The following is a 27,449-nucleotide window of genomic DNA, read 5'->3' on the forward strand; positions in this document are numbered from 1 at the left end:
CAATCCTTCTTCCATCAAGCCCGATAGCATAGCCGTTTCTCAGCAAAGACTTGATAGCGGAGGGCTGTAGTGAGCTTTCACATTACTTAGTCAGTTACCTTTACAAACATACTATAGTATGATTATTAAGAAGCATTATAAATAATTAAACCTAAGATACTCTTTCTCCAGATGAAAACAACAAAGTTTCTTTTATGAATTGGTGTCATGATGAATCAGTGCTCATGGAATTTTACTGCATATGTTCACTTACTAACTTGCCGTAAAAAGTTAGTTAGTAATGGGTCTCTTACTCTGCAAGGTGCTCCTGTTTTTTTTTTTAATGTTTTCCAAATGTAATCTTAAACTGAGGGGAGGGTAAAGATGTATTTGTAAATATCAGTGGCATTTACGATATTCAAACATGGCAGTTTCTAAACCATTTAAATTCTGCCTTGTATCTTAAGGTCACTTTTACTTTCAAATGTAGATAGGGACATAGGGACAGGAAGGGACCTCCTGGGACCTCAAGTCCAGCCCCATGCTATCAAAAACTGCCTACTGTAGATAGAATTGAGTATAAATGGATTATGTTGACGTCTGTTGTTATCCTACTGAGTGATTTCTTAGCAATAGCTACACAGCCAGAGTATTTCTGAAACAGAAGTGAATAATGAGGATATTTACTGTTAAAATATACAATTGTCTCACAAGTCTCCTTTAGCTACTGCACGGTAAATATATATAGCGTTACAAAATGACTTTTAACAGGTCATACTGTTAGAGCTGTATTATGCAGTTTAACTATGGCATACATAAATTATTAATCAGAATGTATCAAAAACTAATTAAACAAGATCAAGAAAAATTAAGCGAGATTTATTAATTCGAAGGAATTTGAAACTTTCTTAAAATTCTGTTGACATTACAGGTTCCTTACAGTGATCTTTAAGTCAGTTCTAGTCAGACACATGGGCTATACTTCCGTAGATCAATTTAAGGGGAAGGGTTTCAAAGCCAAGTGCTCAACTGTCAGTGAAACTAAAGCTAAAAGCATTGGAAAGGGCATTGTGTTGCTGTAGTTCCTCTTTTGTAGAAGGCATAAAATTGACACCATGCCCATGGAGTTAGAAGTTGTGCAAGAGCAGAGATGTGAACCTGTCTCCTGCCCAAATTCCATCATTCTGTGAAGTTCACTTCTAAAAATCTGCCCTCCCACTTCTGTTGGATGGACTGTTTGTCACTACAGGTTCTGAACGTTTGCGTAAAATTGCTGTGCATTGCTTAACCGGTACTCGGTTTTGCCACAGAGATGACTGTATTTCGTGGGTGACATGACTCCTGTGTAGCCCTGGAGCCTTAAAGTGGCACCTGTCCTTCAAGAAGCTTTCTTTTATAGGAACTTGGTATTGCTCACCCTGCTGGTCAGATAGAATCTTATAATTCAAGGACTGTTTGTGTATAGCGTACAATTGATTTAGTAAACTTCATAGCATTTGGGGGTCCATTTAGATGAAAGCAACTATGTACAATAATCCTCAGTATTTTAAATGTTTTGTTTCTGACCAGATTTTTAAACTGTTTTCTTTCAGGATGTTTTTTTTTAAATACTCAGTGTTACGGCTGGTGAGAAGGGTTGGTTGTAAGAGTTTATACAGTTGTCTGATCTATAATGGTAGCAGTTATTTTACAGTACAACCATACTGACTTCTGTTGTCCTCCTTGCACATGATCTTCATGGAAACAAACACCTCTCGTAGTTTAGAAGAGGCCCCAGCATTTTACACACAACACAAACGAACATACTTGAGCAATGTTAGAAGAGACGTCTGTCACGGTTTCAGGGTAACTGCACCTGCACTCCCCCTCAGTGGTCGCTTGAGGGCGCCCACTTAAAAGTTTCCAGCTCCCAGCCATCACCTCTCTTGTGCAGAGACCCTCATCTCACTTCCTCCTGTCCAGGTGTTCTTTAAGGCTGCACAGTTCCCTGCCTACGCTGTGATATCCCCAGCAAGCCAGAGTTTCTAAAAGGCCAGCATATGTGGTTTGCGCTCTCAAGAAGCTGTGATCAGTGTATTGCTTGCAGTTACAAGTTAACACACTGCTTCTAACCAAGCACATGTATTCTTAAGTTGAAAACATATTAAAACAATAAAAGAACCTACACACATGCTAAAAAGCTTCAGCAGAGGTCACCCCCAACTCTCATCTCATGCTCTGGTTGGTGACAGTTCTTCAAAACCGACAACTGGATTTTTCAAGTTCATAACTGTCTCAGATTCAGAGCCAGAACCCAAGCTGGTCAGTTCACCTGTTTTTGTATCGCTTGAGACTTTGATCTCATCTGTAGGAAACTGGTAATCAGCAGACAGTGACCCAGTTCTCAGGGAGTAGCTTCCAAAGGCTGGGTTTTTGCATTAACCTCCCCAGGAAATTAACTGAAGACATATTGTCCCAAAAGTCCATTCTTATCTGGTACATTTTCAGTATGGTACTTTGATCTCCCAGGCCTCTGCCCCCTACAGAGGTTCATTTTGGGACTTCCTGAAGACTCAGAAGGGAAGTCTCTGAAATTTTCTTTAAATGTCTTCACTAGGTGATCAAAAACAGCAAAACTGGCGTCGCTGAGCTAGAGTTATTTCCTCGCTATCTGCTCTTTCTGAGACAGCAACCTGCCACTCGAACACAGCAATCAAACATCTGGGTGAATATGGGTATGATGAGCCTGAGAATGTTTCCCCATCATTTACCGAGAGGTAACGTAAGAATGCAGCAAGAACACAACTGCGCAGTTTCTAAAAAAGCGAGACCCAGGTCAATAAAAGCTTGCTGCCACTGTGCTTATACATCTTTTAATCGATTGTAAAGCAGAATGAGTGACTGGTAAAACTTTAAAGCGCTTTTATCAAGATCTTGTACAAAGAGGAGAGACTAGGGGCATTTTCAGTTTTTAAGTGAGTTCACTTGCGTAGTTATTAAACACATTTCAGAATGGTGATGTGAGAGTGAGGAAATGAGCACTGCTTAAAACAAACAGTTGGGGAAGACAATCTTATTTTCCTTGTCTGCAGTCTGTGTAGTTATAGAATATTTATATCTGAATTTATTTTAGGTAGTCCCCTAACATACAATACTACATTGTAATAAATCAGCGGTGTTCATCCAGTTGCTGATTCACACTTAACAGTGAATTGAGTGGTTCTGAGTTAACCAGGTAATTAGTCTCGAACACACACATTTAATACTTGATAAGAAGTGTTAGGGCAAGTGAAATATGAAGTCTTTTACTTGATACAATTTGCAAACAAAGGCTGCATTTGTGCAAGAGGATGAAAATACATACAGGTAAGATTAGTGGAAAATCTAGATTTCAGCTAACACCCCATAATTGCAATCTCTATTCTCATTTTAAGATTACACTGGTCCTGGACCCTAAGTGTGTAGCCTTTAGTTTCATAATATTTTACAGACAGGTTGAGAAGGCATGATAGAGGTCTGATTTTCAATTATCAGGTTTGTATACGCAATTGCATACCTAACTCCTACAATTTGTGTCCGAGCAAATCTCCAGTGTTGGCATGCCGTGTGGCAGGAGATGCACAAATTGAGATTTGCATGCACATGTATATTAGTGCATGTACAGGTGCCAGCAGAACTGATCACTGGAAATCAGAACCTGGAAGGACATTGACCTTTTAGTCAGTGTCGATTTAAAACTCATGCAGATGCTCGATTTTTCACTGCTTTGACAAATTCTGCAAAATATGGTAATATTACAATCCCAAAATTATTGTATAATTAGTGGCTGCCTGCTTGATCAAGTTGCGCTATAGAAACCGCCTAGTATCCAAAAACATTTTTTACTACTTAATTTTACATAATGGAAACAGCTTTGTTTGGTACCTAAACATTTCTAATTCAAATACATCGGTTCTTCTGATATGCCAAATTTAATCTTGATTTGGAATTATTTTGCTCTGCACTAATTATTTGTTGAATCAAATATTAATCTTAGAATTTTTTCAAATATGCTTTCTTGCTGTAATCTTACAACTAATCCTCTCATCTTTAATTGCAGAAAATGCTTTTTTGTGTTTAAAAAAATTGTAGTCCTTTGCTTGGTATTTTACGGTAAAACAGATGCTTTGCTGATTTATAAAATGATTGTGATTTAGTTTTGCTCTTCAGTGCCGTAGTATGTAGTGTCATTCCGTATCATAATGCTGTATATTGGGTTCTTTTAATCTTTTTACAACTGAACTGTAACTATACTGCTCCTTCAGTTTATTTAAAGTAATACAGCTGTTCAGTCAGGGTGTGCACTGAAGGAAAAACGTTTTAATTTTAAACTGGAAAAAGCCCCAGAAAAATAGAAAGAGGTCACGTTGGTCTCATTTTTTTCAAACCCGATATTTGCAAGTACATTATCCGAAGATGAGCTACATATATTGAATCCTGCCAATAATGACATTTTTGACTTGACAAAGTCAATTAGTTTTGCAGACATATCTGAGTGAATCTTGAGAAACTGTGTTGAATTCCTAGCCATCTTCCCAAAATGTGTTATGCAGCCCGTGTCTGTTAGAGAGTAATCCTGTTCTGAGCTTCCAGTCTGATTTAATCTTCACAGATCAACATTCATCTCCGTAGAAGAGGTGCAGTGAAGTGCTGCTTCCCAGAAAAGAACAGTGAAACTGATTTTTTCACATTTTTCCTTTACATATAACATGCTTTCTAAGAGTAGGTTTCATGAAGGAATTTTTTTTAGTTTAATTAAAAAACAAAAGAAAACCTCTACCTCTTGCCTTCCATATCTTGTCTTCTAAAGAAATAGATCAGATCAGTTTTGCTACTTCATAGTATGGTGGTAATTGCTGTAGTATATTTTGTAAAAGTAGTGAAGTCTTGCCGAGGACAGCCTCTCTAGAATGCCCTGCTATTAGCAAGCAGGGAGGGAGGGTTGCTGCTTATGGTAATATGGTAATGGAAGTTAGCAAAGTTATACTGGGTGTTCTTGTGTGGCAAGTTGACCAAGGGTTAAGATTTATTAAGATTGCAATATGGCCCATATTAACACCATAACATAAGTAGCTCTGTGTACTCCTCCTTTTTCACAAAATGCATTTATTTGAATGTGTATATTGTAGAATAACCTTATTAAACTCATCTGCCTGTTGCTGTATGTACAGATGTGTGTTATGAACATCTTGGCCTTTTTCTTGTGATTGTGACACAGGGAATGTACCTTCTCCCAGTGCTCCTTTAAAACGAGTGTTGGCTTATACAGGCTGCTTTAGTCGGATGCAGACTATTAAAGAGATACATGAATATCTGTCCCAGAGGCTACGTATAAAAGAGGAGGATATGCGGCTGTGGTTGTACAATAGTGAGGTAACTTAACCTTTAAGGACTTTAAATGCTGTGTGTATCTTCACTCTTCAGAAAACTGCTAAACACACAAATTCAGAGATGCATGTGCTGTAGCTACTATTTACACACTTTGGTCTGAAAATTTTGGGCCAGAATGGTTGTGACACTAAAGACTTTGACCCACCACCTGCATGTTAGTTTTCATATGTGCTCCCAGCTGTGAAATTGGAATCTTTAGATTTGCTTGGTGAAGAATGTGGCAAATTTTTCTTTGTAAGACTGATGTTAAGTTACATATATCCTGGTTTTCTTTCTGATGTAATTACAACTCAGCCCTCTTCTGTTGAATTTTTAGAGCTAATTTGTAGCATCATAGCACCCACTTTAAAGGTAGATTAAAAAATGTGCTTCCTTCAGGTGCGGCCTGTTACATGTAGGCTGTCAGTTTCAATATGTCAGCAGCCATCCAGGAACCATTCTTTCTTCATGTGTTTGCATTTTAAATTATTTTAATATACAAAGCATAATATACACAAGTGTCGATAGTAAAGGGAAATTACTGCCTTGCAGAACGTTGCTGTTAGAATATGTCAGTGAAGAATTACAATAGTTCAGTGGTTCTCAAATTTTAGCACTGGTGACCCCTTTCACATAGCAAGCCTCTGAGTGCGACCCCCCCCCCCCTTATAAATTAAAAACACTTTTTTATATATTTAACACCATTATAAATGCTGGAGGCAAAGCGGGTTTGGGGTTGAGGCTATCAGTTCACGACTCTCCATGTAATAGCCTTGTGACCTCTTGAGGGATCCCGACCCGCAGTTTGAGAACCCCTGGAATAGTTGATGTAATGAGGAACATGGTTTGCCCTGATCTACAGTGTCTGCAAATTTATTGTAACCATCATGTCAGGGAACTCAGTTCTTCACAGCTGGGTCCAAACATATTGAAGTTTTATAATGTAGAAAAGTCCATACTGGCCATTTGCACTAGAACTATGTCTCCCCAAATGGACCTACCGTCACACACTACAATCGCTTTCATAGGAAGTGATGTTAGATATGGAGATCCTCACGTAGCTATATGCTTATGAGGAAAAGAAGAAACCATGACAGTCACCATAAGAAAGGTGTCCCAGGAAATTAACAACTATGCCTAATGGTGTATACAGCATTTCTGCACTGATATTTATTAATTTATTATTTATTATTTATTCTGATTGGAGAGAACTACCTTCATTAGTTTTTGTGTAGTATTTGTCCATTAACTTAAAACTGTGGAATAGGCAGAAGAATAGAATTGTTTCTTTGGCTAAAAGTGGCTGTTTGTCACTTGGTATCTCAAGTGAGTGTCTGAAAAAGGAATTATTTGGGGGCTTATTGCCTGTTGCCACATTTCACATAGCAATCAAGCCAATCCAAAATTTGGAGACTACCATTAAAAAAAGAGAACTCCTTTTTTTACTGAATAACATCCTAAATGTTTAATCTGCTTATGTGGCTTTTCTACAGATTTCACTGGAAAAAATAAAAGCAGACCAAAACCAAATGTGCGTCATGCTGGTCCTATTTTGTAAATCACAGATAACTAACAAAGATAAGAATGGAGGGGGAGTCAGAATGTAATAGATTAATATTTCTTTGCTTAAACAGCATAATATAATAGCACATATTCAAAAGAAAAAAGATTTTCCTAAATAAGAGACTGTATAAGTCAATGCTGCCAGAGTGTATCCTTAGAATTTACCTACACACCTATTTACTTACTGTGGGGAAAGCTGACAGGTGCCCGAGGGAAAGTCGACAGAGCACGTGGTTCGGACATCCCTTACGGGAGGATCTATACATGGAGATTCCCTATGTCCTAATAAGGAGGAGAGGATGGAAGATGATAAAACTTCTGAGACCACATATTGAAATCAAATCAGCTCTAGGAAGCCAGTGAATAGTTAATGTAGGGGAAGATTTTGAAAAGTGCTGAAAGGATTTAAGAGCACTAGTGCCATTCATGGTCAATGATGTTCTCTTAAATCCCATAGGCATTTGTGAAAAACACATTTGATTACAACTTGGAATTTGAAATAATTTACCTTAGCTAGATGTCGTTTTTTCCTGCTTTGCTTTTTCATAGACCATGTTGTTTTTGCCCATGTCTCTTAAAACCTACTCTTGATTATGAATTAGCTAGTGTTTCATCCAATATGCCACTATCCTCATTATAAGGAAAAAACATACATACCTTTTAAGTTTTATCTAAAAAGCCAGTGGATACTTTTGGAGATGCAAGTAAGTAGCTCTGTTTAATTAACGTATGCAAGTAGGGAGCTGGTAACCAATGTATGTCCTGAAATGACTAATACTCTGAGTCCTGTTACTTTAAGATTAAAATTTAAAATAGCCTCTGAATTTTTTTAAAAACAAGAAATAAACAGTAATTTTTTCTTTGCAGAACTATCTTACTCTTCTGGATGATGAGGATCATATGTTAGAATACCTGAAAATCCAAGATGAGCAGCACTTAGTAATAGAAGGTATAAAAATGGATAATGAAGATTTATTAGTTTCTGCATTAAGATCAACAGATATATTTTAGACAAATATAATTTTTCTATGTCAAACATATGCCGTGCTTTGGGAACAAAACTTATACATCCCTTATATAATTATTGGCTTACAAAGAAAATCTCAGGAACAGTCCATGATGCTTATAGTACTAATTAAGAGTAAAGCAGCCTCTCCAACACCACCACCTCCTGAAAAAACACAGAAAAGCTTTTATTTACAAAGGTTTGCAAGAATGCACTCTGTGATACTTCAACCTATTTAGAAAGCAGCAGATCATGAAATGGCACTGCATGTTTCAGTCCCTAATGGGTGAGGTTTTAAACTTTTGGGGGGCAGGCATCGTGTAGTCTTCTGTCTTTCAAAAGCACCTGGCACGTTTTGGGTGTCAAGCTGTCTGGTGTGGCTCACGAACGTGTATGCCAGACTCCGGGCTGACTGTTACAAACCAAGGCACAAACCCCAATTTTTAGATTTCACTGACCAAGTATGAAGTGTGAGCTCCACAAGCACTTTAACAACCTTAATATGGAGTCACAGACGGTCTCCTTGGGTACTCTGGTCTAACTTGCCACCCAGATGCCTGCCTTTGTGATAGATAGTCCCTTACACCAAAAATCAAAACAATATTCCAGTTACACCCAGTCTCAACGGACTAGTCACTTACCCCGGGTCAGTTGTACCTTAGATCTCTCACCAAAGATTGTAACCAATCCTGTAGTAAACTAACTAAAGATTTATGAACTAGAAAAAGGAAATCAGTTATTTACAAGATTAAAGCAGGTAAGCATACACACAAATGAGTTAGTCTTGGGTTTCAAAAGGTAATAGAAGCTACTGTAATGTGCAAGCTCTAGATGTCCTTTAGGACTAAAACAAGCTAGGCAGCTTGGGAAATCTGTTGCTTATGCTTAGAAATACTGCCTTCTTCAAATTCCAACCAGCCTGTGATGACCATTGCTTTGTGACAGGGATTTTCATTTCCTTTCTCCCACATTTCAAGCTGTGATGGGATGAGTGTTTGTGCATGCCCCTGCTTCATGGGTGTGGGGAGAGCAATCAACAGTCTTTTGTCCATTGATGTTCCACAATGGTTTGCCTGGTGTCCATAGACCACCTTTTTGTTGGGCAGGAGATGACACCTCTTGTTGGGCAGGAGATGACACCTCTTGTTGACACCTCTAGTACTTCACACCTGGTAATGCTTCTGTCCTGACTGTGGGAGTTTCCAGTTTCTTTGCAAACACTTTTATAGTTACAGAGCAAACACGTAAATATCACCTTATAACACGGGATACAAATACTATAAGTGAGATTAATGCATCTCAAGCATTTCATTAAGTCCAAACACTAAAAACATCTCCAAATCTAATTCCTGTTTTAACAATACTAACATACAGGTGAGCCAGACTGGTTTCCAGCTATGCATTTTCAATCTTTAGTAAGGCCTTGGGGCATTGGCATGAGCTGGCACCTGGTCTGCCAGCATTATACTAACCACTACTGGAAACAGCAGTTAAAAAGGAGTGGACCTTTGTCAATGGCAGAAAGGTATATAGATTTGTGACCTTTCAGCTAATTTAATGCCAGACTTTTGAGCTTCCCCCTTACATTTGGGAATATATTAAGTACAAACTTAATCCACACTGCCATTGGCCTCAAGCCTTGCATTTGTACTGATTATATTGTCACAAAAATCTTTTTAAAAATAAACTTTTGAACAAAAATAATGATAGAGCTGTTACACTCTTTGGATATGTCTACAGTGCAGATAACTCCTGGCTGGCCCGGCTCCTGGTGCTCAGGCAATGGGGCTGTTTCATTCTCGTGTAGATTTCCAAGCTCGGAGACTCTCCCATCTCACAGGGTCCTAGAGCTTGGCCTCCAGCCCAAGCCTGGAAGTCTACACTGCAATAAAACTGCCCCTGACCCCAAGTCAGCTGGCACAGGCCAGCTGTGGGTGTCTAATTACAGTGTAGACATACCCTCTATGCACGTTTAACTTACTTTTGGGTATGAATGTGGAGTTTTGTGGCTTAAAATTTGATGAATACTTGATGAATAAGTTACCAAATTAAATCTTGCTCTCTCCTTGAGGCATGGTTTCATGTCATAATTTCTCCTCATGCTGATATCTAAATACATTTGAATCTATTGTCCCTTTGTAATTAAAAGGTTTCAGAGTAGCAGCCATGTTAGTCTGGATCTGCAAAAAGAACAGGAGTACTTGTGGCACCTTAGAGACTAACAAATTTATTGGAGCATAAGCTTTCTTGGGCTACAGCCCACTTCATTGGATGCATAGGATGAAGTGGGCTGTATCTTATGCTCTAATAAATTTGTTAGTCTCTAAGGTGCCACAAGTTACCCCTGTTCTTTTTGTAATTAAAAGTGATCTTGCTGTTAAAGAGAAAGATATTGCATCTGGACCTATAATCTATCTGTCTAATTATCTGATGCCATTTACAATCTTAAGTCAATAAACCCTGAAAATTGGCTTTTACAATGGGAAAGAAATCTCAAGATTACAATGGAGTCTTTATGTATGGTTAATAAAGTAAAAACAAAATTGAGAATGAATACTAATTTGAAATTATAAACCAATTTTTACGTTTTAATAAACAGTTGGAAATGAATGAAATCACTTTAACTACATGCTCAGCTCTCTGGAGTAGGTAAAAATAAAACTTGTTTTACTGTGTTTCTTTCTAGTTCGAAACAAAGACATGAGCTGGCCAGAGGAGATGTCATTTATAGCAAACAGTAGTAAAATAGACAGACATAAAGGTAAGTGTTCAAGTGCAGTAACACAAGTATGATAGGGGGAAAAAAATATTCTGGTTTGTGGAACCATTTTGTTTTGAACATAAAGATTGAAAGTAGTGGTGCAGACATGTTACAACTATTCTATTTGTTTTGTTCTGTGTTGTAGATTTAGCTCCTAAAAGTGTTGGGGGTTGAATTCAGAGGTAATCAAGTCCTGCAACATTCAGCAAACTCTGAATACAGCTAAATTTGAAATTGGATTAACAGTTTTTGGAAAAATCAGTTGCTTCCTTTTCACCTCGTTTATAATCTAAGACTTGCATATTTCTGTGTATTACGTTTTTTTAAGTTGAAGGAAGACTTCGGTATTATTGAACAAGAATAACACAACAAAAAATGACAATGATACGGTAATGCTACTGCAGAATAGGAAAATCATTTACTTACTGATGCAGAAACAACATGGATTGCACTGATTACCAGTATCTTTTCCGTGGTTTATAATGGGGCTAATTCTAGCAAGTTGCCAGACACCCTCAATTTCTGTTGACTTCAATGAAAATTTAGGGCACTTATTATCTCAGAGGTCTGTTGTCTTCACATTAACTGACATCTTGTAATTGGGGCAGGGTGAAGGTTGTAATCTTCTAGTGAAATCTCACCGTTGATTAATTTTTCTTCTATTTCTTATGTGTTTAAAATATATCATGTTAAATAACTGTATCTCTTTTCCCTCAGTTCCTACTGAAAAGGGTGCCACTGGATTAAGTAATCTGGGTAATACATGTTTCATGAATTCTAGTATCCAGTGTGTCAGTAACACACAACCTCTAACACGGTATTTCATCTCAGGAAAACATCTTTATGAACTCAACAGGTAATGCTTATGTGAGACCTTTGGCATTTAAATGTTTTAACCCTTTAAAATTCTTTTTGCCTTCAAAAGTAGGCAGCATGACTATGTCCTTTCAATCACAATATTATAAGCACTCAACTTCCCAACAGGCCAGGGGTGCCATTTAGGGTGGGCAGAGGGTGGGGGGACCTGCCCCTCCTTGAGTCCTTCACAATATTTGGGTGCAGTTCCCAGCAGGAGGGAAATGCTCCCCCTCCTTGCCCTGCTCCACTGTACTGCCCCCTGCCATGGAGTCACCACTGGTAGCGCTACTGAGGACTGGGCACCTGCCTCCTGATCTGCTGCACAGAGCCAGGCATGGGCTCATGTTGATGTGTCCTCCTCCCCCAAGCCTACATGTACCTGGGCAGGCAGAGTGCACCCTTTACCCCTTCCCCTACCCTGCAGAGCTGCCCCCACTGTGCCAACTAGAAACTGAGTGCATGGCTGGCCCCACAACAGCAAACCCCCCGGAGCAGCATACCCACACACAGCCCCTGCCTTCACTCTGAGCTACCCCCCTGCCTTCACTCTGAGCTACCCCCTGCCTGCACTCAGCCCCTAGCTACTCCTCTCCCTGCACCCTGAGCCCCACCCCTCCCGGCACACAGCCCCTAGCTAACCCCTGCCTGCACCCTGAGCAGTTTTCAAATTTTTGAGCTGAGGCCGCCCTCTCCCCTCCCTCCCGGGTTATAATTTTTGGTTGTGCCCCTTTCCCCCTTATCTGGGGGGAAAAAGCCTAGAGTTTCAGGTGCCTAAGTAGCCCCTGGAATCGTGATGAAAGTTGCGCCCCACCCCCCCCAAATCTGAAATGGCACCCCGGTAACAGGCACTAGAGTAGACATACCTAAAAAGGAAGACTTCTGTTGCTGAATGAGATAAACCAATACTAGCTACCCTGAAACACTTTCCTCCACCATGCTTTGTAAGCGCTCATTTTATTTAAACATCAATGAATATACTTTATGAATTCTAGGACAAATCCAATAGGAATGAAAGGACATATGGCCAAGTGCTATGGGGATTTGGTTCAGGAACTATGGAGTGGAACTCAAAAGAACATAGCTCCATTAAAACTACGGGTAAGGATTTAATGTGCCCTTATTTATAGGTAGCAAAGTGGTGTGCAATTACAAAAATTTTACTGTCCAAAAAAATTACAAATGTATTTTCCTTTTCTGCTTTTTGATGTTGTTTGTTTCATAATCTTGAAAAGTTTCCTTAATGATACTTCAGCATGTTTAATGGTCATATTTGCTTTGAACTTAACCATTAAAACATTTCTTTACCACTTAATTCTGGCTGTGGTAAATATGGCCTTCAAAACTTTAGTCCATTCAATAAATATACTGCCATCAGTGTTTCTGTATTGACAGTCTGAGAGAAGATTCATATTCACCCCTCTAAATTTTTCTTAGGTGTGCAGCTTGTAAGTGTCTGTGATGTAGGTAGTTTATACCAGTAGTGAATTTTACTTGCAGTCTTTGGAGAAATAGAATCGTATAAATATAGGACTGGAAGGGATTTTGAATATTTAGTGTACCGTTTGATACCCACCTAAAGGAATTTTAATTTAGAAATCTCTTATGAGATTAAATTACAATTTAGGATGTGTCACACAAGCACATATAGATATGTCATGAATATGACACATGACGATGATCATTGTAATACCCTTTTTGTGGGGTATGTCATAATCCAGTGCAGAAGCCGTAGATTCAGAACAGTCACTAATGTTAATGGGGGTTCTGGTTTATGTGCACATCAGGCTGACAACACGGTCCTTTATTTCCCTTAATTAGAGATGAAAGACCTTTCACAACTCACAATTGGCCTCGCTCTGACCCTGGAAACTTATGTAGTCATCTTTAACACTTAAAAATGTGGTTTATTACACTGGTCACCATCATACGTCTTCACTAGGTTAATTTGTTGTTATAAGTAAAGGTTTCTGTGATTTATTATCAAATAACTTCTTGGTTTTTACTCTTTTTTTTTATATAGTGGACGATAGCAAAATATGCTCCAAGATTTAATGGTTTCCAGCAGCAGGACTCGCAGGAGCTTCTGGCTTTTCTTCTGGATGGTCTTCATGAGGATCTGAACAGAGTTCATGATAAGCCATATGTAGAACTGAAAGATAGTGACGGTCGACCCGATTGGGAGGTAGCAGCAGAGGTGTGTCTGAACTGGAAGTTATTGACACTAGGCCAGTAGAATCTGCACTGACGCACAATTTTCTGACAGCACTCTAGAACCAGTGAAATAAAGATTTTTTTTTAAAGCAGTATTTAATCCAACTGAAATACAATATAGGATTCCTCACAATACTTTTAGCAAGTGGTGATGATTTTATCTGTTAATTTCAGCAAGATCCATGCAAATTTATGACCTCACTGAAGCACGTTGTGTGTGAATGTTTGTAGACTCAGTAGAACGGCAGGACAGTTAGACAATTTCTGAAATATTTTGCTCATGGCATAAAGACTTTTACCTGCCCACCTCTGAGTGGGGTTAAAAGGAAATTTGTTGTGGATGCTTGATTCTGCCATAAAAGGTGAAAATAAATATTACATTGCAACGTAACATTATCTAACATTGCAAAAGCATATTTTTTGTAAACAGTAATTCATTCTTAATCATGACCTTTGCATTGGTCATATTTATTGGCTTTCACTTTCTGGAGTCTGCGATATGCCCTCAAATTTCAGATTTCATGCAAGTTGAAATATATATGAAGCCAAGCACTCTAAGATGAAAGCCAGATTATATTTGCGGATTTTATGGTATTTCTGGTAGTTACACATGGTTTCTTAGTAGTTTGGTAAATAGACCTTTTTTTGTGATACTGGCTTTCTATTTTGTCAGTAAGGTTAAAGGTTACATTTTCCATTATAATACTGTTGTTGCGTTTTCTTTTGTTACATACTGGATCTGTTACCTCTGAACTGAACATAGGATCGTATTTGGATCAGTAGAAACTGTAGATGCTGGGAATAAATATTTTGGTAGGATAGATCCTTAAATTCGAGCTATTGATCTCTCAGTCACATGGATGCTGAGTAAAAGTTAATGAGACTCTCCCCTTTTTTCTTAACTTACCAAACTTTCTTGATGTTATGTAGATACACGATGTGTTATGTGTATCTGTAGAAACATTTTAGAAGGATGTTTTGGACTGGATTCAAGCAGGCTTTCCATTAATATACTGCTATTTCAGTAAGCATAACATCTCTTAAATTGCATTAATAGAAAACTGACTTTGTACAAATGTCACCTTTCTGTTCAGCCAGTCTTCTCCCTTTGTGTCTGAACCTTCTCTCTTTGTCTTACACAGATAGATTTTTACTCTTGTAGATCTGTGGAAGAGCAAGCTGGATTCTATTCTGCCTCATACCTTTAAAAAAAAAATTGATCACTAAATTGAAATAGCAGAATATTTATTATCAGTGACAGATGATGATAGTGGCAGAATAAATACAGCTTGAATTTTTCATAGATTACGTTGTATTTGAAGGCAGCTAGAAAAATCACTGTTACTGGTAAACGGAGTAAATTTGACCTAAAAATTATGAGAACATAAATGTGGAACCTCACAATGTCATCTTAAGGAAGTCATTTTTTCAGAAGCAATGTATAGCAAAACTTGAAAAGATACCCAGTGATAGTGTCGAGAGCTACTTAAAGAAACTGTAACCCTGGCTGATTGTCCTAAATCACAAATGTTTTTCTAATGTTGAAACTAAATTGTTTCCTGCTTGTTTACAACACTGGTCAAATAACTTATAGTACAGCATATATTAGCACCATATTTTTATAAGTATCTTGGAATCTTGTAACACACTTCCCTCTACCAAGTTGAAGCAATTGTGCTACATTTCTAACTTATTTTACACTTTGTTTCAGGCCTGGGAAAATCATCTGAGAAGAAACAGATCAATCGTAGTGGATTTGTTTCATGGGCAGCTAAGGTCCCAAGTAAAATGCAAAACATGTGGGCACATAAGTGTTCGATTTGACCCTTTTAATTTTTTATCCTTGCCTCTTCCAATGGATAGCTACATGCACTTAGAAATTACAGGTGGGTAGTCCGAATTTAAATCACTCTAGTCTTGCCTGTCCTAAAACGTACTCACATTCCAGCAGTGATGCAGAAGAGGTTTTCAGGGCACAGTGGTAAGAGTCCTGTCTACACTGGCACTTAGCACTAATGCATCTGGACCTTTCTTGGAATTGAGGTAAAATATTGTAGCATAAATGTGCCCTTTTACACTACTAAAAGCTACCTAATTTCAGTGGGCTTCATTTACACTAGAACAAAAAAAATGATTTAGCTATCAAATATTTACATAGCAGTGAGCATAGTTCAGGTGCTGCCATCTCTTTTGTCTCAACTAAAAGATTTGATGCCTAAAGTGTGTAATATTCAGCGTTTGAGGCCTTCTAGACCGCTTTCAGGTCAGTAGCAATTTGATTATACAGATAGTTTTTGAGAGTCTGCCCAGTGCAGAATTGTACCGTGATCTTCAGACCTTTTACTGAAGAAAAATAATTTTTCATGCTTGGATCTTAAGACATGAAAAAAAAGACATAGTGTTTAAAAAAAAACAAAAACAAAAAACAAACGAAAAAACCCTTAACTGCTGCTCCCACACTTAAGCAGGTAATGAAGGTTCTCTTGTCCAGTATTAAGACATTCTTTTGTCTTGGAAATGCTAGAAAAGTGTCTGGTAGTCAGTGAAAAGATCAAGTCTTAAAATGGAAGAAACAATAGCTTTTTAATAAATGAGAAATGTGACCTGTATTATTCTCACAAAAACACTGCCATTTTGCTGACTAACGTGTGTTTCTTTCTCTTAAAGTTATTAAATTAGATGGTACCACCCCTGTTCGATATGGGCTCAGACTGAACATGGATGAAAAGTATACAGGTTTAAAAAAGCAGCTAAGTGAACTTTGTGGGCTAAAACCAGAACAGATTCTTCTTGCAGAAGTACATAGCTCTAATATAAAGGTAACATGCTTTCATCGATACCAGCATCCTTTCAGTACTTAGAGTAATTACTGAAGCCTGTACATCAACATACTAAAATTCCTTCATATCTTCAGCATAAGATCTTGTCTACATGAACACTGCACCAGTTTAACTAAAGATGTGATTTTTAAATCAATTTAGTTTAAATGGTGTGAGTCCATGTGAACGCTTTTATTTTGGTTTAAACCAGGGTTCATTTAGAATTGGTCTAAGCTGAATCCAAATAAACCACTCTAGAACCAGACCAAAGCAAAGTTATTTGCACCAGTTAAACTAAAGTGACTTCAAAATCACATTTTTAGGTAAAATGATACAACTTTCTCATTTTGACCGGGCCTAACTCAAAGACCAGCAGTGACATAATGTGTTTAAACACTACCAAATATTTTAGGGCGGAAGCCTGATGAGAAATAACCTATGAATTCTAAATAAAATGTATATACTTTAAAGCCAAGTCTGCCATCACAAAATATTTTCAACAATAAATATATGCAGGATCACAGTGGAAAATACTAAATGCTGTTATATTATACTATTATTCCTTTTATTCTGTTTTTCTCTACAGAACTTTCCTCAAGACAACCAGAAGGTTCGGTTATCAGTGAGTGGGTTTTTGTGTGCATTTGAGATACCGGTCCCAGGATCCCCCACGTCAGCGTCTAGTCCTGTGCAAACAGGTAAAACAAAATTATTCATTTTCCTGTTGGTTTAAATTGATCCAAGAGTATTGATCAGTATAGATGGCGAGGTACAGAAAAAATCCAACTTTATAATGGGGAAAGAGATAAGGCTAAAGAAAAAGTATGATTTGGAGGAAGGGAAAAATATTTCATACACTCAATTGGATGGAACGGGAAATGTTTAAAAAACAAAACAAAACACTGTTACAAGTTCTGGTTGCTGTTGCTAATTGTGTATTTATAATTAGATTTGGCATCAATACTGGGACAATAATATCTGTGTTATGTGTTTTATCCAAGGACTTCAGTACACTTTATAAACATTGATTAAACTTCACAACAGATCATAATCTTAAATTTACCCATTTTAAAAGGAGCATAACGGAGGCACAGAGAAATGATTTGCTGAAGGTCACCTAGTGAATCTTTGGCAAAGCTGGGAACAGAATCTGATTCATTCTTCTGTTTTGAGCAGTAGACACGCTGCTAACAGTGGGATGTATATTGCGACTGGGGCTGGCTACATCTGCTTCTCAAAGACTTAATTGTTTTTGAAGTGATGGTATTAAGGGATAGATGTGAATGTTTGTCTGTGGTCCGTGTATACTTTGGAGTGTAGATTCCTGGCATTCAGTAAATGACATGGGTCACTTCTATTTAAGATAACATTTAACAAGCAAGTTTGAGCAGATTGATTTGTAGCCAAAGCAGCTGATTCATAGTTCACAAATATTAATGGTGCAAGTATCATAATTCAGTAACCATGTGTTTGTACTTAAATTCAGATTTCTCCACTGGGCCATCAGCTAATGGAATGCTCAACATAATGATGAATGGGGATTTCCCCAGACCAACACTAATTCCAAATGGAATGCCAAATACTGTAGTGCCATGTGGAACCGAGAATAACCTTGCCAATGGGATGATGAATGGTCATATGTCCTTGCTTTCTGATAGTCCATTTATAGGCTACATCATTGCAGTCCACAGAAAAATGGTTAGTATATTCTGCACTAGTTGCAAATGTGTGGTGTAGGCTACTTGGAAAAGGCAGTGATTTTTTTTTTTTTTGGATGAAGCTGTGGTGAATGAATATATATTTGCAGTCCTAGGAAGGGCACACAAGTACCTATTTATCTGCACAATCACCTGTTATGTAGGCATACATGTGAAGTTGTATGAGCATGTGTTATGCTTTCCTTTGAAAGTTTAGCCACCATGTCTAATGTAGGGGTTTTACTTTCCTCGGAGACTCTTAGCATATTTCCTTAGTGCTAAGACGCATTTTTGACTGTTCATTGTAGTCTAATCTATCTTGCTTTCAGGCGTCCACTCTGATCAGAAGAAATCTGATTTGAGAAGCTACTTGAAACTCTTTTCTTTCCCTTTACCTGGAGCTGCATAATCTCCTTTACAGAACCAGTATAGAGCTAAGGCATATGGTACATTTGCAGGTCATTTTATTAGTGTCAACTGCTCTTTGTAAATGCATCTGTAGTCAAGTTAAACTATAAATGTCACGGCTGGTTGACTGAGTGCCTTAGATAATTCTGCACTCTGTATACATTCTCAGCCTTCAGGCATTAGAAGCGGTTAACATTTAAAGCCAGTGGTTTGTGGGCTAGAAGACTGCATAACTTCCCTTTACACAGTATATTTTTGTGAGGCTTTTTTTTTTTTTTTTACCATTGTCCAATAACACCACCATAGGCCTCATATAAGGGTTGGTAGGAGATCTTTTAGGGAATTGGTGTAATGTTCTTTATCAGATCCAAACTGGTTATGCAGCCCATAAGGCAAAGCAAATTGCCTGCAGAAACGCCATCAAAAGTTTGTGCTTAGAGCTTTCTATTTCTAGGCATTCTATTAATGGTGGGGGTCAGCTGGCTAATACTGGTTTTTGTTTTTATCCAGGGATCTCAATATATTTTACAAACACGAATGTATTAAGCCTCAATATCTGTTACATAGGATGTATTGTTCCCATTCTTATAGATGGGGAGAATAAGGCACAAAGGTTAAATGACTTGTCCAAGATCTCTCAAAGTCCACAAAGCCCAAATCTGATTTCCTGTTGTGTTTTCTAGTCACAATACCATCTGATTTTTCAAGGGATAAACACTGGGCAGGGTTTGCACTATGGGACTGATGACTTGTATGTAGAGGTGCTTGTTTGCGTTTTTAAATGTTATCAGTTGGTGGGGAAGGGAAAGACATAAGTAATATTAAATAGAAAATAGAAGTTTAATTTAATACAGGTTTATGATGGAAACGGTGATACAGCCTAGCAATTGCAGTCTATATGACATTTGCTATAGTAAATAAAAAGTCAATGACAGAGCTTTCAGACTGTAACTCAACTTTAAAAAAACAACAGTTTTTAATGCTGACTTATTTGCATGATTCGGAGATGCTCACTGATTTAATTGTAGAATTATTAGTCTCTTTCAAGATCAAACAGAGCACAGGAAAATACTGAAGTGAATGACAAGTGGAAAGAGCTTTCTGATAGTCATAATATCAGTTAATGCGCACACAACAATACATTACATTCATTCCTTTAATATGTAAATACAGATGCGGACGGAACTATATTTCCTTTCATCTCAGAAGAATCGTCCCAGTCTCTTTGGAATGCCATTAATTGTTCCATGTACTGTTCATACTCGGAAAAAAGACTTGTATGATGCAGTATGGATTCAGGTTTCCCGGCTTGCCAGCCCTCTCCCTCCCCAGGAAGCTAGTAACCATGCACAAGACTGGTGAGTTGGATGTGCTAACCTATGGCTTGGGATCACCCTTTACTATGGTACAGACTTCTTTATAAGGATTCAAAAGTATTAGTGCTTAGCCTTTCTTTGTAAATTTAACTGCTGACATGAGACATTCTATAAGATGAAGATATGGTCTTAATGCCCAATTAAACTCTAAATGTCAACTATTTTAGAAACTATTGCATATATTTTTAGGTCAAATGCATTGTTGCCTGCAGATTCCATCTGGTGGGTTATTTTTGTAGCCAAGCCATCTTCGTGTAGTACAAATTAAATAATGATGCTATGTGTCGTTTAATATAGTTATCTAACTTATGCTTTTAGGATTCAGTTTAAGTTATTCTTACGTACTGCACATTCTTGAATCGTTGATTGATAATTCATTACATAGCCTGGTGCAGGAAAATAATACACTTTTTTTTTTTTATGTGAGCACTGTTGATGTATTTTAAGAATGAGATACTGATAAGGTCTTTTGCTGTGTGGCAGTGATTTTAGATGGTCTGGAATGTAATGAATTACATAGGTAGCTTGTGGGGTGGATTAATTTATAGCTGAGGAAATTTAAACAAGTGAGTCTGTTTCCATGTTAGCTAGGGGAGTAAATGGATATTCTGTCAATGGCAATCCTACTCCCAGTGAACTTAGTGGAAATTTAGCTTTTGACTTGAATGGGATGAAGGTTTGGCTTTGTGGCAAATTATTAAATGTATTCAAAGAGGAATGAGACTTGAAAGAGAAAGGAGCCAAGTATACAGGACTAACAGACATAAGCCTGGTTTAAATGGAATTAAGTATGTTCCCACAGGGTTTTGTATGGGTTTAATTGAATTGGTTCAGACAGACACCTTTAGTTGTATCTGTGCAACTGTGTGTGTAGATCTGGCCTCCAGCAAATTTTCTGCTATGTCCCTTTGTTCACATCAGGGTGCTTTCTTGCAGCATTGTGACTGCTAAACAAGTCTCTAATGTTTAACATAGTGAATTAAATATTTCAATGTATTTCAGATGAGATGAGTGACCATTTTCCAATTTAGTGTATTCCTGTGAGCCTCTGATAATCTGGACTATTACTTAATTGGCTCAATGTATCCGCTAGTATACATAGAATTCTACCGCTGTAGAGTCTTATGTGAGATCTGTTACCTCAGCAGGATCTTTAAAAGTATTTATGAATTTCCGTCTCTGCAGTTTATTACTGTCCTTATAAATGGTCCAATAGCTTTATTTTACCGTGTGATAAAATGAGGCTTATAGTCTGATTGTATGATTGTGTGATTGATTGATTGATTAATTTGTATTGTAATTATGCCTGCTGCTCTTTGGACTCCTCCCTCAAAAATATGTTGCAGCTTAATGTGACTGTCCTGCTGAGCAGACTTACAAAGTAAACATTACAGTGTTTAGTGGAATTTAGATGACACAGGGAAGCATCTTGTTTTGTTAAGCAGCTCTTAATGGGTTGGAATCGGCTCCCTTAAGCATTGATCTCATGAACCATCATGCTTGCTTACTGTATTAAACGTTCCTTCCAAGCAAAAAATCAAACGTGGGGTGAACAGTGTGTGCTGTATGGCAAGGAATTCAGCAGACTAGATCAATACTTACATTTCTTGTTGTATTCTGTTCCATTTCAGCGATGACAGCATGGGGTACCAGTATCCATTTACCCTTAGGGTGGTTCAGAAGGATGGAAATTCTTGTGCGTGGTGTCCATGGTACAGGTGAATTGCTCTTTCTAAAATTGAGCCAGGGGATAACTTAAGCAGAAATGTAATTTATGATAATGGATTTTTGATAGATTTCAGGACTTCAAGAGGTAATATCCAACAATGAGAATTTGGAATTTAATTTAACCCAAACCCCCAAGTGTCAGGTTTTCACTGCAGAATTGCTTTTATGACTTACAGAGCTGAAAACTATTCTGACACGTAAGCTTCAACATAGGAAACCAGCACCAAGTTTTGAAATATATTTTAACCCGTTACATTCCTCAGGACAAGTCAATACCAAACCCCCAAAAAGAACAAGTCTTTGATCATCCAAAAAGCCCTTACTAACTGTCCCCGTGTTGCCAGGTTGCTTTCTCTCTGCTGCTCCACATGAAGAAAATGTCTTTTCTATTGCAGGCCTGCCCTTCCAATATAAATCATTGCCTCCTAGCCTGAGTAGGAATTGACAGTGACAGAGGCAGTTCACCTTGGGGAAAGGCATGTATGAGCTGCTGTAGACAAGAGCCTTAACCTATTTCCCAGTAGCCAGAAACCTTTTCTCTTAGTCTAGAACACCCTCTCAAGTCCCCAAAAGCCATCAGAAATTGACTTGTCCCTATGGTGTGAAACACTTGAAAATTACCAAGTGTTCTTTAAGGTTTAACACTCAACTATACCTTAGGGCCTGTTCATATTACCAGTATAACTATTCACCTAAGGCTGGACTATATAACTGTGTAACCGTCTTACACCCTGCAACGTTGTCCTCACACACAATTAAATAAATTATATTAGATCAGGTACATCTCTTACTGTAGGAGACAACCAAGCTAGTGTGTGGTTATATCTGTAATACAGGTGGGCCTTTAGTGAACCTGAAACTAATCATGTTGACACTATACTGGACAATCCTTGGCTTACCTTGAGATCCTGCCTCTTGATGTCTAGTCCTCACAAGGGCCAGGAGACTTCATACCCAGGAAAAAATATGACTGAAGAGAAACAAAAAATAAGCCTATTTGTGTTATAAACTGTTATAGAAGATGAAGACCTTGCCTTAACTTATAATCCACCCTGCATCACACACACATTTAAAAGTCTACACACAATTTGGAGAGGGGAAGAGAAGCACACATGACAGATGCTAGTCATGTTGCATAATACGCTGTTGGAAAGCATTCAGCCTATGTCTTGATTACGAAAAAGTATGTGCATTAGCTATCCTGCTGTAACATCCTCGAGGAGATAAGGCACTGTAGTTTTTAACTGCCAGGTAGCTAGGCAAGGTCAACTGTGGGTGGGGGTATAGTGTTGAGTTTGCCTGCCTACCTGGTGGTAAAAACTACAGTGCCCGGTCTCCACTAGGATGTTACAGAATGATCGCTAACGTACCTGGGTTATCCTACTGGAAAAGCACACCTTTCTGGCACTGAAGACAAAGTCTCAAACACCACAGTGATGGCCACGGTCTGAGAACAGGAAAAAGAAGGAGAACAAAGTATCCTCCTGATTAACAGGAATCTAAGTTATTGGATAATTCATCTGTCACCATTGAGGCTAAAGGTTTTTTTTCGTTTAGATTTTGCCGTGGGTGTAAAATCGAGTGTGCAGAAGACAGGGCTTGTATTGGAAATGCTTACATCGCCGTAGACTGGGATCCTACAGCCCTTCATCTCCGCTACCAGACATCACAGGAACGGGTAAAATCATTTACAAAATAAACCCAGCAGCACAACGTAGGTTGCAATATTTACTTGTATTTTATTAGCTCTGAAATATATCCCATTTTAACATCACTTCCGTGGTTGCGTGCTTATCATTAGTCCATCTCAGCAGGAGCGAGATTAGAAACTTATTCTCAGTATTTAGGTACTTGCATTATTGCTTTTGTGTTTCATCTTCTACTGAAATAATGAATACAAAATCAATAATGGGAAGAGCTAAAACGAAGGTTGTCTGTAAAGGGCAATTTGTGTGACGTTGGTATATCCATAGGCCTTTTACTTAGTGATGACGCTTTTGATAACCACAAAAGGTGCACATTCCCAGTGCGTCCCGATACAATGACCTTTGATTTAGTCTCCATAAATGAACTAAACAGGACAACATTCACAAAAAAGAGAGGCCCCAATCTTGAAAGCACTTGTGCACAAGCTAAACTTAATACACATGAGTAGCCTCATTAGCTTACTGGGACTACTTATGTGACTAAAGATAACATGTGTAAGTGATTTTGGGATTGGGATTTGTTTGCAAATTGTGCCTACAAAAATACTTGTGCTCTCCCTCAAGGGTGACTTTTTAAGCAAAAAACAAAAACAAAACCCAGATGTCATGCTCCGTTTGTACATTAAAAGAATGCATTACCTGTCTGTGCATAGTTTAAAGAAACATTTTACACACAGAACTTGGCTGACAATTCTTGAAATTTTATCCTAAATAAATTAAAAATGTAACTTTTTGGTTGTAAGCGTTTGAAAACAGACCCTTCTTTGAGCGACCGCTATACATTCCTACTCATGGGATGCACTCGTGGTGCAGCTTTGAGTGGAGCATGTCACAGCAGTGCCCATAGGAATTGTCTCACGCCTCTGTCTGCCCCTCTCTTTCTTGTTCCTGAAAATCAAGGGCAAGGCTATCAGAGGAAGTGGTGTGCTCTGGTCACCTCACTTCCCTTCAACTGGGCAAGCAGACAGGCCAGGAACCTCTCTAGGGAGATGCAATTTGGACCTACCCTCCTAGAAGACTTAATGTTAGAAATTTTAACTTCTTTATTTTCTTAAGTATTTATTTTATTATTTCCTACATGTTGGTGTGAAAGCTTATAGATCCTGTGGTGGCTGCAACGGGGAAGAGGCCATGATTTAAGGGGTGTGCCTCTTAAATCATGTTGTATTCCCTGCTTTGGATGCCCATATGAGGTATCTGACTTGAGTGGTGAAAGGACAGTCTCCTTCAGCATTTGTGGTCTGCAACGCCGTAACCTCAAGAGTTCACAGGGAGTGTAAAACTGGCTCCATGCCCTACTACTTCAGGAGGCGCTAGTGTGTCCCTTTCATGAGAGCTTACTAAGAATAGCGGTTTGCACTTTCATGGAAGTAGGGGCCATAGTAGAAGTTCCAAAGGAATTCAGGAGAAAGGGATTGTATTCCAGATAGCCATCTTTCTTCAGAATCAGTAACTGTCTCTGGCCCATCTTAGACCTGAGAGAGCTCAACTCCTTCGTCAAAAAATTCAATTTCAGTATGTTGACCCTAGCATCCATAATTCTCTCCCAATAGCCCCAGATTTTTTGGGTGTCTCAGTTTCTGGGATGCATATTTCCACATCCCTATCAGGCCTTTACACTGCAAATACCTTGGCATGCCTTAGATATATTTCCCATTGTAGAAATTTGCAGAGCTGCTACATGGCTCTCTGTTCACACACTTACAAAACATTATGCACTAGACCTAGCATTCTGGTTGGATGCTGTATTTGAAGAGCACTGTTTAATTAGGACTTCCCATTCCACCTTCCACAGATGACAGTATTGCATGGGCTGTGCACATTTACGCTCCATGCCCACCTTCCCCTCTTCCTTGGCGTCCTAATTACTGCCTCAGATCTGTGGAGACAATCAGAGGATCTGAGGTAGCCTGAGCCCCACAGCATCTTTTATAGCCTCGCCCTCAGAATATTCAGGAACAGTGAGAGGAAGGGCAGCAGGGGGCAGGAGAATTTCCAACAGGCACAACTGTGAAACATTTAGCCAGCAGAGCTGCATTACCAGTGTATCTGATGAGTGAGCATGCAGAGTCCTTAATGAAGAGCTCCTGGTTACAAGTGAGTAACCTTCTTAAACTTGGCAAAGAGAGGTATGTTGCTAAGGTGAATAATAATGAGCAACTTAAGTTGCTCAAAAGTGTCCTGCATGCAAAAGGAATTATGATTTTTAACATGCTCAGAGGCTGAATCTATTTGTACACATGCAGCCCTGAAGAGACACATGTAAACCGTCAATTATACATACATTTAAATGGTCTTGATGCACAGAAGTGGGTTTTCATGTGTGCAGATGCACTAGTAAAGTATTTACAAGTACATTTGGATACCCACTGAAAATTTGGCCCATATTGTCGCATTCGATGAAAGACACAAGTTTTGTTGGCTCTCTGCCTTCTCATTTTAAAACGTGCATTGTATGCCCTGAACACATTATATGTAAGCTCTACCAAACATCTCACCTATCAGTTTGAGGGCGACCTAAGATTAGAGGAAGTCTGATGTGCTGTGTGGAAAACAGACTGTACTTACTTGAAATTGTTTGATATCAGATGTTATAGACTAAACTTTAGTGAAACTGTGTGAGGGGATATGTGTGTGAAGGACGTATGCCAGTGGGTGCACAGAGACACGGAGGGTTGGCCTCCTGGATGGAAGTTGCATCCAGGCTGTTAGTTTGGAACTTCAGGGGTTTGATTGGAATTTGAAGGATCATCGATGAGCTCCTGAGGAGAAACAGAGCAAGATCACTGGGGTGGGTCCATGGGATTAACGGTGATCAAGAAGGGAAGCACTGCTGAGCTCTTACAAAATTAGACTTCGATCCCTACTAAAATAAGAAGTAGAAAGGTTACTGTAAGATATTATGATGTTTGTTTAATGTAGTTAGTAGTTTCTGAAATCCAGAAGTTGAAGGCATAGTCATTCAGAGGGGTTTTGAAGAGCTCTGAGGGCCCTCAAAATAGTTAGGAAGGACAGCCGGGATCTCCCGATATTCTCAGACAAGTGTCCTCAGGGGACTCTGAGAGCAGTAAGGGGCTGTATTAGCAATACAGAGACACCGGTGTGCCTGCGTTGCCCGTGGAGGGGCAGCTTGTGACATCCTGCCACGTGGAGAATGGAGCATTCCCTTAATTTGTGTTTTTCTGTTTCGAAATGTGGAAGAGGCTAGCTGAGGAAAGAAGGGGTCACTAGCTATGATTGTGTATTGGGGGCAAACTGGTTTGAGTTTCGATGTCGTGCATTCTGGAGACTTGCTGGCACTCATATTGTCAGGGTTTGGAGGGTTGGGGGGAAAAGGACTGCAGTATGCCGAAGAAGTTGAAAACCTTTAAATAGGTCATGAGAGAAGGAGATTTACAGAACATGGGGAGGTAACAATCCAAAAGGTACATGAAACATCTGGCATAGTAATGGCATCATTTAATTTGGACCAAGTTAATCTCTAGTGTTAATTGAATTGAAACCAGTGGCGTGTTATATAAGGGGTGGATTGGCCCATTTCTCTGTAAAGGAGAACATTTCCCAGTGTCAGATGGAATTTGGGGCTTGTTCAGAGGAACAGCTAGTGCACAGCATACTGTGGTGTAAATTTTAGGGCTGTAAAGCGATTAAAAAAATTAATGGTGATTGATCACACAATTAAAGAAATTAATCATGCAATTAATCGCATTGTTAAACAATAATAGAATACCATTTATTTAAATATTTTTGGATGTTTTCTACATTTTCAAATATTGATTACAACTACAACACAGAATGCACAGTGTATAATGCTCACTTTGTTTTTTATTACAAATATTTGCATGTAAAAAACAATAGAAACAGTATTTTTCAAGTCGCCTCATACAAGTACTGTAGTGCAATCTCTTTATCATGAAAGTTGAACTTACAATGTAGAAATATGTACAAA

At 38.5% G+C, this 27,449-nt stretch overlaps 1 protein-coding gene across 6 annotated transcripts in view; it reads left to right on the forward strand.

Annotated features, from left to right (window-relative positions):
• The window catches only part of USP32 (ubiquitin specific peptidase 32), a 148,763-nt gene that overhangs the window by 110,815 nt on the left and 10,499 nt on the right, over positions 1 to 27,449 (forward strand). For 5 of the 6 annotated variants that reach the window (XM_074974367.1, XM_074974364.1, XM_074974362.1 and 2 more), the window contains 14 exons: positions 2,576 to 2,735; positions 5,216 to 5,370; positions 7,798 to 7,879; positions 10,623 to 10,697; positions 11,415 to 11,553; positions 12,548 to 12,653; positions 13,576 to 13,749; positions 15,478 to 15,652; positions 16,434 to 16,585; positions 17,172 to 17,283; positions 18,072 to 18,283; positions 19,864 to 20,048; positions 21,698 to 21,784; positions 23,352 to 23,472. In XM_074974367.1, coding sequence (XP_074830468.1) covers positions 2,576 to 2,735; positions 5,216 to 5,370; positions 7,798 to 7,879; positions 10,623 to 10,697; positions 11,415 to 11,553; positions 12,548 to 12,653; positions 13,576 to 13,749; positions 15,478 to 15,652; positions 16,434 to 16,585; positions 17,172 to 17,283; positions 18,072 to 18,283; positions 19,864 to 20,048; positions 21,698 to 21,784; positions 23,352 to 23,472 — 1,935 coding nt within the window. The remainder of the gene's footprint in view (positions 1 to 2,575; positions 2,736 to 5,215; positions 5,371 to 7,797; positions 7,880 to 10,622; positions 10,698 to 11,414; positions 11,554 to 12,547; positions 12,654 to 13,575; positions 13,750 to 15,477; positions 15,653 to 16,433; positions 16,586 to 17,171; positions 17,284 to 18,071; positions 18,284 to 19,863; positions 20,049 to 21,697; positions 21,785 to 23,351; positions 23,473 to 27,449) is intronic. The other variant, XM_074974363.1, reaches the window with a different exon arrangement.

The sequence above is a fragment of the Natator depressus genome, chromosome 17 (genome assembly GCF_965152275.1).
Source record: "Natator depressus isolate rNatDep1 chromosome 17, rNatDep2.hap1, whole genome shotgun sequence".
Classification (NCBI taxonomy): domain Eukaryota; kingdom Metazoa; phylum Chordata; order Testudines; family Cheloniidae; genus Natator; species Natator depressus.